The sequence below is a fragment of the Hyaena hyaena genome, unplaced genomic scaffold (genome assembly GCF_003009895.1).
Source record: "Hyaena hyaena isolate Hyena2069 unplaced genomic scaffold, ASM300989v1 scaffold_35, whole genome shotgun sequence".
NCBI lineage: Eukaryota > Metazoa > Chordata > Mammalia > Carnivora > Hyaenidae > Hyaena > Hyaena hyaena.
Genome location: NW_024080667.1, coordinates 2,001,031 through 2,011,020, shown reverse-complemented (window position 1 = coordinate 2,011,020; position 9,990 = coordinate 2,001,031). Strand labels below are relative to the sequence as shown.

Sequence of the window (9,990 nt, the reverse complement as noted above, 5' to 3'; positions counted from 1 at the left end):
TTGAGAAAATCGTCTTTATTGTTGTTCATGGAGAGGGCAAGGGAGGCCAGGAAAGGGGAAGCCACTCTGAGAATGCAGTGCTCCCCCAGTCCCCGACCCCCCTCACCCCGGGAAGGCAGGTTTGAGGGAGCTGTACCCGTTGTCCATCCTGAGGAAAATAGGGGTTCACCCAGTGGCCTCCAGGTGCCCCCTTCTGAGGGCCCTAGCCCCGAACCCTCCTCTCCCTCCCAAGAGTCCCTTGAACTTCAGGTGGGGTCCAGCCCTGACCCCAGGTAGTCCTGGGGTCAAGACCGCCAGATGAGCCTGGGTGGGCCCGAGACAGACTCCAAGTCCTTGCTCAGGCAGGTCAGGAGGGGGCCGGCCCCTGGGGCTGGCCAGGTGCTGAGGGCTGCAGCTGCCTTGGAGCTGAAGGCCTCTGGGATGGAAAATCCTGAGGGAAGGATGGGGTTGGGGGGGGGGGGAGATTCAGGACACCACTCAGTTCCTCCATCCTCCGGCGGGGGCGCTCCAGGCCCCCAGTTACCCAGGCCCTGCCTCCCACGCAGGACCTCTGAGGGGTCAAAGGCTCACACCAGGTGGAAGAGGGGATTTCCGCTCCTTCCGCCCCCACCCCAAGAGAGGTCGCCCCAGCTCCTCTTGAACTCGGGGCTGTTGAGGCTCCTCGGGCCTGTCTCGAGCAGTGGCTTCCGTGCCCACCTGTATCTGGCAAAGGTCCAGCAGGGTGCGGATGCGGGTCAGGCACCAGAGCTCTCCCAGCAGGGACGTGAGGACCCCCAGGACGTCCAGCCAGCTGCCCACGGTCAGAAGCAGCACGAAGAGACCACCCATGCGGACCAGCACCGTCTGGACGTGGCTCTGCAGGCCGGGGCTCTGCCGCTGCTCCTCTGTGGGGGCAGGGAGTCCCTGAGGTCCAGCTGGGATGGGGCCTGGGCTCCCAGCTGCCCCCCAACCTTCTGCGGTGCGAGCCTTCCCCTCCCCTCGCAGCCACCTCTCTCTCTCCCTCGCCCCCACTCTCTGAGCCCTTGCCGGGCACCAGGTACTGCTTCCTAACCGGCCTCACTGTCTACCCCCAAGCCTCCCCGAGGTCATGCTCTACCTTCAGCCGGGCGGGAGGGGGGGTGGGGGGGTGCACCCCAGCTCCAAGCTGCGGGCATCATCCTGACTCCACTCCTGCCCCTCAACAGTCGGTAAGTCCCGGGGACTCTTTCTGCTAAATAGATCCCTACCTGAGCCCCCCTCCCCCCTCCCACTGCCCCACCCAGCCGCTCTTGTTCTTGACCTTGTAGGTCAAGTGTCTACTCCATGTCTCCTCAGCAGCTAGTGACCTTCCAAACACATTGATGAGATGAAATCGTTCCTTTGCTTCCTCCCAGGACTTTTCGCTGCATTTGGCGTAAACTCCAAACTCCTCACCTTGCCTGTGACGTCCTGCCTGGTTGGAAGCGTGCCCTCATTTCATCTCTGACTCGCCCCCATTCCTTACTACTCCCCAGCAAGCCAAACTCGCTCCCACCTCAGGGCCTTTGCACCCGCCGCTCTCTGCCTGACTTCCCTTCCCTGTCCCGCCGCCTCTACCCCATCTCCATCCTGCAGCCAGGCGGTTCTCCCTAGAGCCCACATCCGACTGGGTCACTCTCTGCTGCTGAAGGCCATGCAATGGCTTCTCCTCAGACTGCCTACACTGGGCTGATGAGGGCTCTCCATCAGGCCCCCATAGACCTGGCCGGCCTCATCCCCTCCCCATGGCCCTGCGGTGACAGCCACACACCACTTTTTTCAGTTGTTTCACAGTGCCATGCCTCCTCTCACCTCTGGGCTTCAGCATATACGGTTCCCTCTGCCAGGATCTCTTCCCCGCCCCCCTTCACCACCTCTCCCCGGGATCTCCTACTTATCCTTCAGAATGCAGTTCAAGCCCCATCTCCTCAGGGCTCCCACTGCACGCTGCACCCTTCCATCAGCTGCCCCACGCGGCTTCTGTCACTAGCCTGGGCGCCCTGTGGGGGCAGGGGTGCGGTCTAGCTGTTGTTGGCTTCCCCAGGGCCAAGCAGGATGCCGTGCCCAGGTCAGACAGAGGGGTGTGACTGCCCAGTGAATCTGCCCAGGACCCCGCCTGCAGCCCTCACCCTGCATGTAGATGACCAGCAGGGCATAGCAGATGACGAGCGGCGTCCAGAAACGCACTGCGTCCGACGTGCTCAGGAAGTCCCGGTTGATGAGAGCCACGGCTGCCAGGTCACCCACGGCGAAGGCCATGGCCAGGGCGCGGGCCAGCAGCCGGGGGAGGCCGTGCGCCCCGGCCAGCAGGCCCAGGCAGACCCCGCAGTAGCGCTGGCCGCTGTGCAGCTCGTAGAGGCGGTAGACGTGGCAGCGGAGGCGCCGGGCGCCCGTGCTGAGCAGCGTGGCCAGCCCCAGGCCCAGCAGCAGGTTCAGGGTGCGGTGCGGGGCGCCCTCTTGCAGGAAGCTCAGGCCGCAGGTCAGCCCGCAGCCCAGCGAGTACTGGCACAGCAGGTGCAGCCGCAGCGACTCGGAGCCCTGTGCGCCCTGAGCAGGGGGGAGGGGGGAGAAGGGAGGGCACAATGCCGGGGGCTCAGGCTGAGTGCGGGCGCAGCGGTCGTGAAGGTACAGAGGCTCCACTCTGTACTCCTACTCCGGCTGGAGCCGGAAGGAACCTTGGGGATTGTTCCCAAAGCAGGAATATTCCCTGGGGCGCCTGAGGGGCTCAGTTAAGCGGCTGACTCTTGATTTCGACTTGGGTCATGATCTCATGGTTTGTGAGATCGAGCCCCGTCTTGGGATCTGCACTGACAGCATGGAGTTGGCTTGGGATTCTCCCTCTCACTCTCTCTCTCTCTGTCTCACTCTCAAAATAAATAAATAAATAAACTTAAAAAAAAAAAAAAGAAGGGGTATTGCCGTCAAAGACAAGCTCTACTGGGATCATTTCTTTCTGCTTAATTTCAGTCACGATTGTTACTTGGGACCCAGGTGCTTGCTGAGGGTTTGTGGCTCAGAGCCTCGAAGTCCTGGGTTCAGAGCCTGACTCTACTTCTTGCTCGTTGTTGACCTGGGACAAGCCAATTACCCTCTCTGAGCCTTAGTTTTCCCATCTGTGAAGTGGGGATCACAGCAGAGCTCTACCACGCTACGGCTGCACGGACTCGCGAGGTGATGCACTCGGGGAGCCGGGAATCCAGGAGCCGCCGCCACCCTCTTCTTGGGGCTGCGGCTGCGTCTGCTACGAGCAGGGACTGCACTGGCCATCACAACCCCAGGGGGCCATCTGCACCCTCCAGCCTCAGTCTTACAGAGAGGGGGTGCTGAGGAGACAGGGTGCTCTGGGGTGAAAACTAGGGCCCAGGGCCAGGCAGTGACTCACCCATCACCTCCGGGAGCCTTACCTTGCCCGGGGACAGCAGTGTGGAGATGGCCCGGAGGGAGAACTCCAGCACCACCAGGGCGGCCACCCGGGTCCCCACGACGGTCAGGATCAGGGCCAGCCCTGCCAGGTGCAGGGTCTCCAGCGAGGCCCACTGGGCCTGCAGCCGGTGCTTTTCCAGCCGCCGCTCAGGGTCGCTGTGGGGCAGAGTGGACGTGGGCAGGGGCAGAAGCACCAGCCTCGGCCCGGGCGGTGGTCTCCGTGCCCCCAGACACACTGGCTGGGGATGGGGTTCCCTTCCCTCCGGGCCTGCGCTCAGAGGCCAGAGTCAGCTCAGGGCCCAGGAGTGGGCTAGGTGGGCCAGCACTCACTTGGCACAGTTCACAAAGAAGTAGACCTTCAGGAGGCTGTTCAGGACCGAGACTCCACTGGCCCCAATGAGGCCTGAGGGGCAGGAGGGAGGGCAGGCAGTTTGGCAGGGGTAGAGGTGGTGGGAGGCCCACGTGGGGGGGGGGGTCCACCCTGCAGCTGCCCAGAGCTGCCGGAGGGGGCGGGGCTGCGCGGGGCAGAGAGGTGGCGCTCACCTTGCAGGACAGAGTCTAGGAGGCTGAAGCCCCACTGGAGGGAGGGGAGGCCGGGGAGCCAGGAGGGCAGGAAAGGCAGGGAGAACATGGCCGCTGCCAGGATCGGTCCCCGCCTCCGGCCAGGTCTGCACCAGAGAGACCAACGTCACAGGGCAAAGGTGTCAGTGGAGGCGAGGGAGGGGCAGGGAGGGATCAGAAGCTCAGGGCAGGGGAGGGGAGGGGAGGCCGGGGCCTGACACCTTCAGGACCGTAGGGTTACGGGCCTTGGGAACCAACCCCTGCCCAGGGCCGCTGCATTTGGGCAGCATGAGACCAGCGCTGGTCTCTGTCCCCTGTCCCTGCTCAGGTCGGGCGCCCATTCTTCTCACCATACCCTAGGCCCCGCCCTACGGGGGCCTTCCTGAAGCCCAAGGCCTTATCTGTTGCCCCTTCCCAGCCCCCAGCCTTGCATCTGGGCTCTGCCCCCTCAGCCCGTTCCAGAAGGGGGTGTCTATGTCCCCACAGCCTGAGGCTCAGACCCTTCAGCCCCAGTTCCAGAAGGGGGTCTGCCCCCCCACAGCCTGAGGCTGAGATCCAGTGCTGGGCCCCCGGCTCCCTCCGCCACTGGGCAGCCTGCCTCGACCATCGACCATCCTCCCCACGTCCGCTAGGTGGCAGGCCTCCGCTGGCTTGGATGCAGCGGGGCGCGGCGCGTCTTCTGGATCCTCCTTTCCCAGACTGAGAGCGAGCCCAGGGTGGGGGTGTCGGGAGGGGCGGTTCAGGGGCGGGGGAGACCGAGGCTACAGCACAGGGAGTCGTTGAAGTAAACAAAATAGAAAACTTTATTGGTTTGGAGTGTGCGGTAGGCATGCCCCTGGGCAACGGCAGACGCGGGCTGCGGTGGGGCCGCTGGCTTAGGCTCCGCCTGACCTTCCAGGGACTCGCTGTCCATCTCTGTAGCCCAAAGGTCAGCACGGGCCTCAGGAACATACTCACTGCGGCTGCAGCCTGGGAAAGGGCCCAAGGTGAGGACACGTAGCTCTGCTACCCACGTTGAGCCGGTCACTCCCCCACCCCCGCCCCGGGCCTTAGCCTCCTCATCTGAAGAATGGGCATCTCAAGAGAGCCCTTTCAGAACGTCATGAGGGTTTGTCCAAACGCCCACAGACAGTGCTGGGCTCCTAGGAAGCCATCAGTAAAAGCTCCGGGTGTTAAGGCTACACTATGTCCCCCCCTCCGACTCATATACTGAAGTTCTAACCCCCCCACATGTGACTGTACTTGGAGACGGGCTCTCGAAAGAGGCAATTCAGTTAAAATGAGGACATTAGGGGCGGTGCTAATCCAACATGACTGGGGGCCTTATAAGAAGAGATTAGGACACAGACACAGAAGGAATGAGATCACGGGGAGAAGATGGCCGTCCGTGCATATGCCAGAGAGAGAGAGGGAGAGAGAGAGAGAGAGAGAGGCCTCAGAAGGAACCAAGCCCACTGATGCCTTGATCTCTGACTTCCAGCCTCCACGCGGTGAAATAGCGTCTGTGGTTCATCTCGTCGGAGGTGCGCCACGGCCTCGCGGTGCCTCATGGTGACTCCCGGGGACACTCCAGCCCTCGGGGTCCTGGCTCTTGCCAGGGGCACCAGCCTGGGCCGGGCAGAGGGGACTTCCGGTCCTCGTTCGGTCCCTTCAGAGCTGCGTGGCTTTGGCCGAAGCACTTCACTGTTCTGAGTTCTCAGCTTCCTCTTGGTAAAAGAGGGTTTTACTGTCTCGCACGAGGACGAAGCAGGCTGACGCAGGTGAGTGACCAGCTCACGGTGACGGCCGTTTCCCGGAGCAGCGATTGTCATACCAGGTAAGGTAAAGCCAGTACAGGGAGGGAAGAGAATCTGCTGGGGAACAGAGTGGCTGGCCATCCAGAACAGGTGCTCTGGCCCTGGGGGGGGGGAGGGCGGGCGTGGGTCTGGGGGTGCCCAGCGCTGTCCACACTCTCCTCAGACCTGTGGCAGAGTCCGGGCCTGTGGCCTGCCCTGAGTCGTCCACTCCTAGCTGGCGAGGGCCATTGCTTCCTGCGAAGTGCCGGGCTGTGGGGCTGTGTCGGGATGGGATGTGGGGGTGAGGGGACCCCCTAGGTGCCCTGGTGCAGGCCCCGCCCAACCAGTTTCCGGAGCTCATCCCAGAAGAGCATGCTGAGGATGGTGTGGGGGCCCAGGCGCAGGTAGGCGGGGCCCAGACCCTTGTAGAGTGCCAGGGGGCCCTCCTGCCGCCAGATCTTCACCAGGCAGTCAGCGAGGCCACCATACAGCCGGCCCTGGGGACAGACACAGGGCAGATATCACTACAGGGGTCGTGGAGTCCTGGCTGGCACAACCAGGGGTGTCTGTGTGTAGGGGCTACTATGGCACATCAGTAGAGAGACCCTCCCCAAGTGAGGGCAGCTTATAGCAAGGTGGCCCTGTCACCTGTGAAATTTAAGAAGTCTCTTCCTCCAGGCAGCCCTAGCCCTGGATCAGGTGGATTCCAGCCCTCCCTCAGTCTGTGGAGGGCATCTGTGTGTTGAGCCTGACCTGCACCAGGGGTACGTGATGGCCCGTGCATGTATGTGGGGCCGTGGGGTCAGGCCTGGATTCTTTTAAATCTTTTTTTTTTTTTTAATGTTTTATTTCTGAGAGAGAGAGAGACAGTGTGAGCAGGGGAGGGTCAGAGTGAGAGGGAGACACAATCTGAAGGAGGCTCCAGGCTCTGAGCTAGCTGTCAGCACAGAGACTGATGAGGGGCTCGAACCCACGAACTGTGAGATCATGACCTGAGCCAAAGTCAGACACTTAACCAACTGAGCCACCCAGGCGCCCCTAGGCCTGGATTCTAATTCAGGCTCTGCCACTTCTCAGCCAGGTGACTGCAGGCAAGTCACCAGATCTTGCTGAGTATCCATTTCCACATCAGGAAAAGGAAGGTGATTTTGGGGACAGAATAAAATCCAGATGTGAAGAAGCTTAGTCTATGCCTGGGACACAGGTGCTCAGCCAACGAGGCTCAATGTGTTTGTGTGCATGTCACATGTCTGCATGTCTCTGGCTCTGTGTGTATGTGTTAGAGGGTGCTCTCTAGCTCCCCACATCCCCTCCACTCCCCTGCACTGGGCCCTGCTCACTTTGCCAGTTCCGTCCACGGGCTGATTGTATAGCCGCGTGCTGACCACGTCGAAGGGGGTCATGACGGCAGCCACGGCGACGCTGCTGACCATGCCTCCAGCCAAAGCTACCAGCCAGCTGTCCTCCGGGAGCCACTGTGGGGATGGCACAGGCTCTGATGCCTGCAGGTGCCCTCCCCTAACCCACATGATGCCCACCCTCCCCTCCCAGCATGTGGGGGCCGGGGGAGCTAGGGGAAGGGGAGCAGACCAGGCCCCTCCAGCCACCCCCCACCCCAGCTCCTTCACAGCTACAGGGTCACTGCTGGCCCCCACTCCTGCTGGGCACAAAGGCCGGGGACATGACCTTAAGGGCAGAGCCAAGGTCCTCAGCTCTCTTCAGGGGCCGTCTGTCACCTCTCCCTTGGCTTCCCTAGGTGGGGGTCTGGCTGGAGACGTTAGGGTGTGATGAGGGCGCAGACAGGGAGAAGGGAGGCAGATGGCCCTTACTTCAGGGTGTCTGGGGGTGGGCACAGGTGTCCCTCGCTCCTCACCTGTTGCTTCTGCACCCAGGCCTTGGCAGAGGCAAAGGTGGCCAGCTGGGCGGCTGAGCCGACCATGACCCTGGGCACGGCCCCACCCACACCCCGCCATAGTCCTGCCAGGCCTTGCTGTCGCCAGATGGTCTCCAAGGCCCCCAGAACACTCTGCGGGGAGAAGACAGCGGGTCACTGGGCAGCCCCTGCCGGCCCGGGAGCCCATCCGGCCCAGGGAGCTCTGGGGAGTGACGGCTCCTACCTGGTGATGGTGCTGGTGCCCCACGGCCATCGCTGCCACCGTCTGGGCCTGCAGCTGTGTTTTGACCTGTGAGAGCAGACGTGAGACAGGGCCCGGAGGAGCACGCCCTGACACCCAGAGCTCCGTGGGCTCACCCCGCAGCTTAGGGGGCGTGGAATAGGGCTCGGAGTGAGGCTCTGAAGTCGGGTCTGCATCTTGGTGTGACCGGGGGCAAGTTACTTAATCCTCTCCAGGCCCCTCCGCTCCTGCCTGACAAGCTGACAAACTGAGGACTAAGTGGGTTGATGACAGTCCGACATCCAGCCAAGGACACGGGGTCTCACTTATTCCTAACTCTCACAGGCCCCACAGGAAGACCAGGGACCCCACTGGGGTGCAGCGAGCACGCGTCCTGCCGCCCCCTCCCCTGGCTCAGGCCAAGGGCTTTGAGCCAAGGGGCAGATTCCAATCCTGGGCAGGGATGCTCCCCGCCCAGCCGGCCCCACCCCTCTAGTCCTGCCCGGTCCCAGAGGGCCAGCCTGGGCAGCTCCAGAGGCCCGGGGTGCGGGTGGCGGGGGGAGCTGGGTCATGGGGTGGTGGAGGATGGCCGCACGGCACTCACCAAGTAAGCAGGGCTCCCCACGAAGGCTCCCAGTGCCCCAGCCACGGCGCCTGCGACCACGGTGCCACCAGGCTGCTGGGTGAGGCCGGCCTGGCATGCCAGGCTGTAGCAATAGAAGCGGACACCGTTCATGAGGCCCTGGTAGAGGAGGCCGGCCGCCAGCCCCTTCTGCAGGCCACACAGCCCATCTGCACGGATCACGGCGGCCACCGAGGCCAAAAAGCCCCTGTAGGGCCGTGGGTAGGTGCCCCGGGCCTGCAGCTCCCCCTGCAGCTGCAGCCGCGTCTTCACCACCTCTAGGGGGTTCGTGAAGACACAGGCCAGGCAACAGGCCGACGCGCCGAGCACCAGGTCCACGGCCGGGGCAACGGCCTCCGTGGCCTCCGTTCCTGAGGCCCGCGGCGTCCCGGGCAGGGTCATGGGCCCAGGAACTAGGGTGGCGGCGCCTAGGCTGTCTGCAGCCCCGCAGGGCCGCAGAGCTGGGGACCGAGGGGGCCTGCAGCCATGTCTGGAGGGCAGACGGCCGGTCGGACCCGCAGGGTGGCCCCTGGTCTATCTCGGGAGTCCACCTGCTCTGCTCCGCCCCTGGGGCTGCCCGAGCCCGGGACACGCCCCTGCTGGCTCGGGCCAATCCCAGCTGCCTCTGCTCTCCACACCTCCCCGCGGGGGTGGGCCTGGACCCTGGGATCTGGGGAAAAGGTCACCGGGGGCAGGAGGGAGATTGGGGGCGGGGAGAAGGTGTCAATCAGCTGAGACACCTCCACCTGCTTTTCTTACCCTCCTGCCTTCCCCTGGGCGCTGGGGCAAAGGGCTGGTGCCCCTGCCCCGCCTCTGGCTTAGCCAGTCCTGCTGCAGCTCAGAGCCCTGGGCAGGGAGCAACTGCCCCGGGAGGCTCCTGAAACCGCGCCCGGGCAGCTACCCTGCCACAGTCTCTGTGGTTTCTCCGTTCCCGGCCTCAGTCTTCCAATCTGGCTTCCACAGTTTATGGTCCCACTGAGAGCAGAGGTAGCGAAGGGCTTCTCGAGTTCCCTGTGGAACTGATTTTGAATCCCAGGCCCTGCTATCATGTGTGACCTTGGGCAAGTCATTTCCTCTCTCTCAGCGTCAGTCGATTTGTAAAATGGGGATATCAACACCTACCTCAGACGTGTTTTGGCGGGTTAAGAGGTGTGTGTAGAAGCTAGCACGTGGCTTATCCCAGAAGATGCCCACTTCCCTCCCCCGCCTCTGCTTCTGGCTCCTTTCTCCCAGACCTTTGCCTCCCAAGGCTCCAGGGCCCTTGGGCCATTGTGTCTCAAGGAGTGGCCTGTGGCTTTGGTCACTCACTCTATGAAGACTTGCCCCCCAGTCCTGTCCCTCTTCCTGGTTGGAGCCTCTTCTGGGCTATAGGTTTCTGGAGAGACCCTGGCATAGAAATGGCCCTTCGTCTTGGTTTTTGTTTTTGTTTTTTTTCAGAGAGAGAGAATGAATTTCAGGCAGGCTCCAAGTCTAGCTCAGAGCCCGACGCCGGGCTCCA

The 9,990-nt window shown here is 63.0% G+C and overlaps 2 protein-coding genes across 4 annotated transcripts; both read right to left on the bottom strand.

The window, feature by feature from the left end:
• Positions 1 to 4,666, bottom strand: TMEM82 (transmembrane protein 82). 3 transcript variants are annotated; one of them, XM_039228966.1, is made up of 7 exons: positions 4,596 to 4,666; positions 3,964 to 4,088; positions 3,751 to 3,823; positions 3,402 to 3,576; positions 2,127 to 2,544; positions 697 to 884; positions 1 to 430 (listed from the first exon to the last, which is right to left on the bottom strand). In XM_039228966.1, exons 2-7 carry the CDS (start codon positions 4,049 to 4,051, stop codon positions 347 to 349), a joined length of 1,026 nt encoding a protein of 341 aa, XP_039084897.1. In that variant the 5' UTR covers positions 4,052 to 4,088; positions 4,596 to 4,666; the 3' UTR covers positions 1 to 346. The 3 variants fall into 3 exon arrangements, with proteins under 3 accessions (XP_039084897.1, XP_039084898.1, XP_039084899.1); XM_039228967.1 differs by lacking the exons at positions 3,751 to 3,823; positions 4,596 to 4,666 and adding an exon at positions 4,332 to 4,349; XM_039228968.1 differs by lacking the exons at positions 3,751 to 3,823; positions 4,596 to 4,666 and having other exon boundaries at positions 3,402 to 3,502; positions 3,964 to 4,305.
• A 100-nt stretch (positions 4,667 to 4,766) lies between these two features.
• SLC25A34 (solute carrier family 25 member 34) lies at positions 4,767 to 8,971 on the bottom strand. The gene is made up of 5 exons (XM_039229035.1): positions 8,475 to 8,971; positions 7,874 to 7,939; positions 7,630 to 7,782; positions 7,097 to 7,231; positions 4,767 to 6,253 (listed from the first exon to the last, which is right to left on the bottom strand). Exons 1-5 carry the CDS (start codon positions 8,892 to 8,894, stop codon positions 6,071 to 6,073), a joined length of 957 nt encoding a protein of 318 aa, XP_039084966.1. The 5' UTR covers positions 8,895 to 8,971; the 3' UTR covers positions 4,767 to 6,070.
• Between the last annotated feature and the right edge of the window lie 1,019 nt (positions 8,972 to 9,990).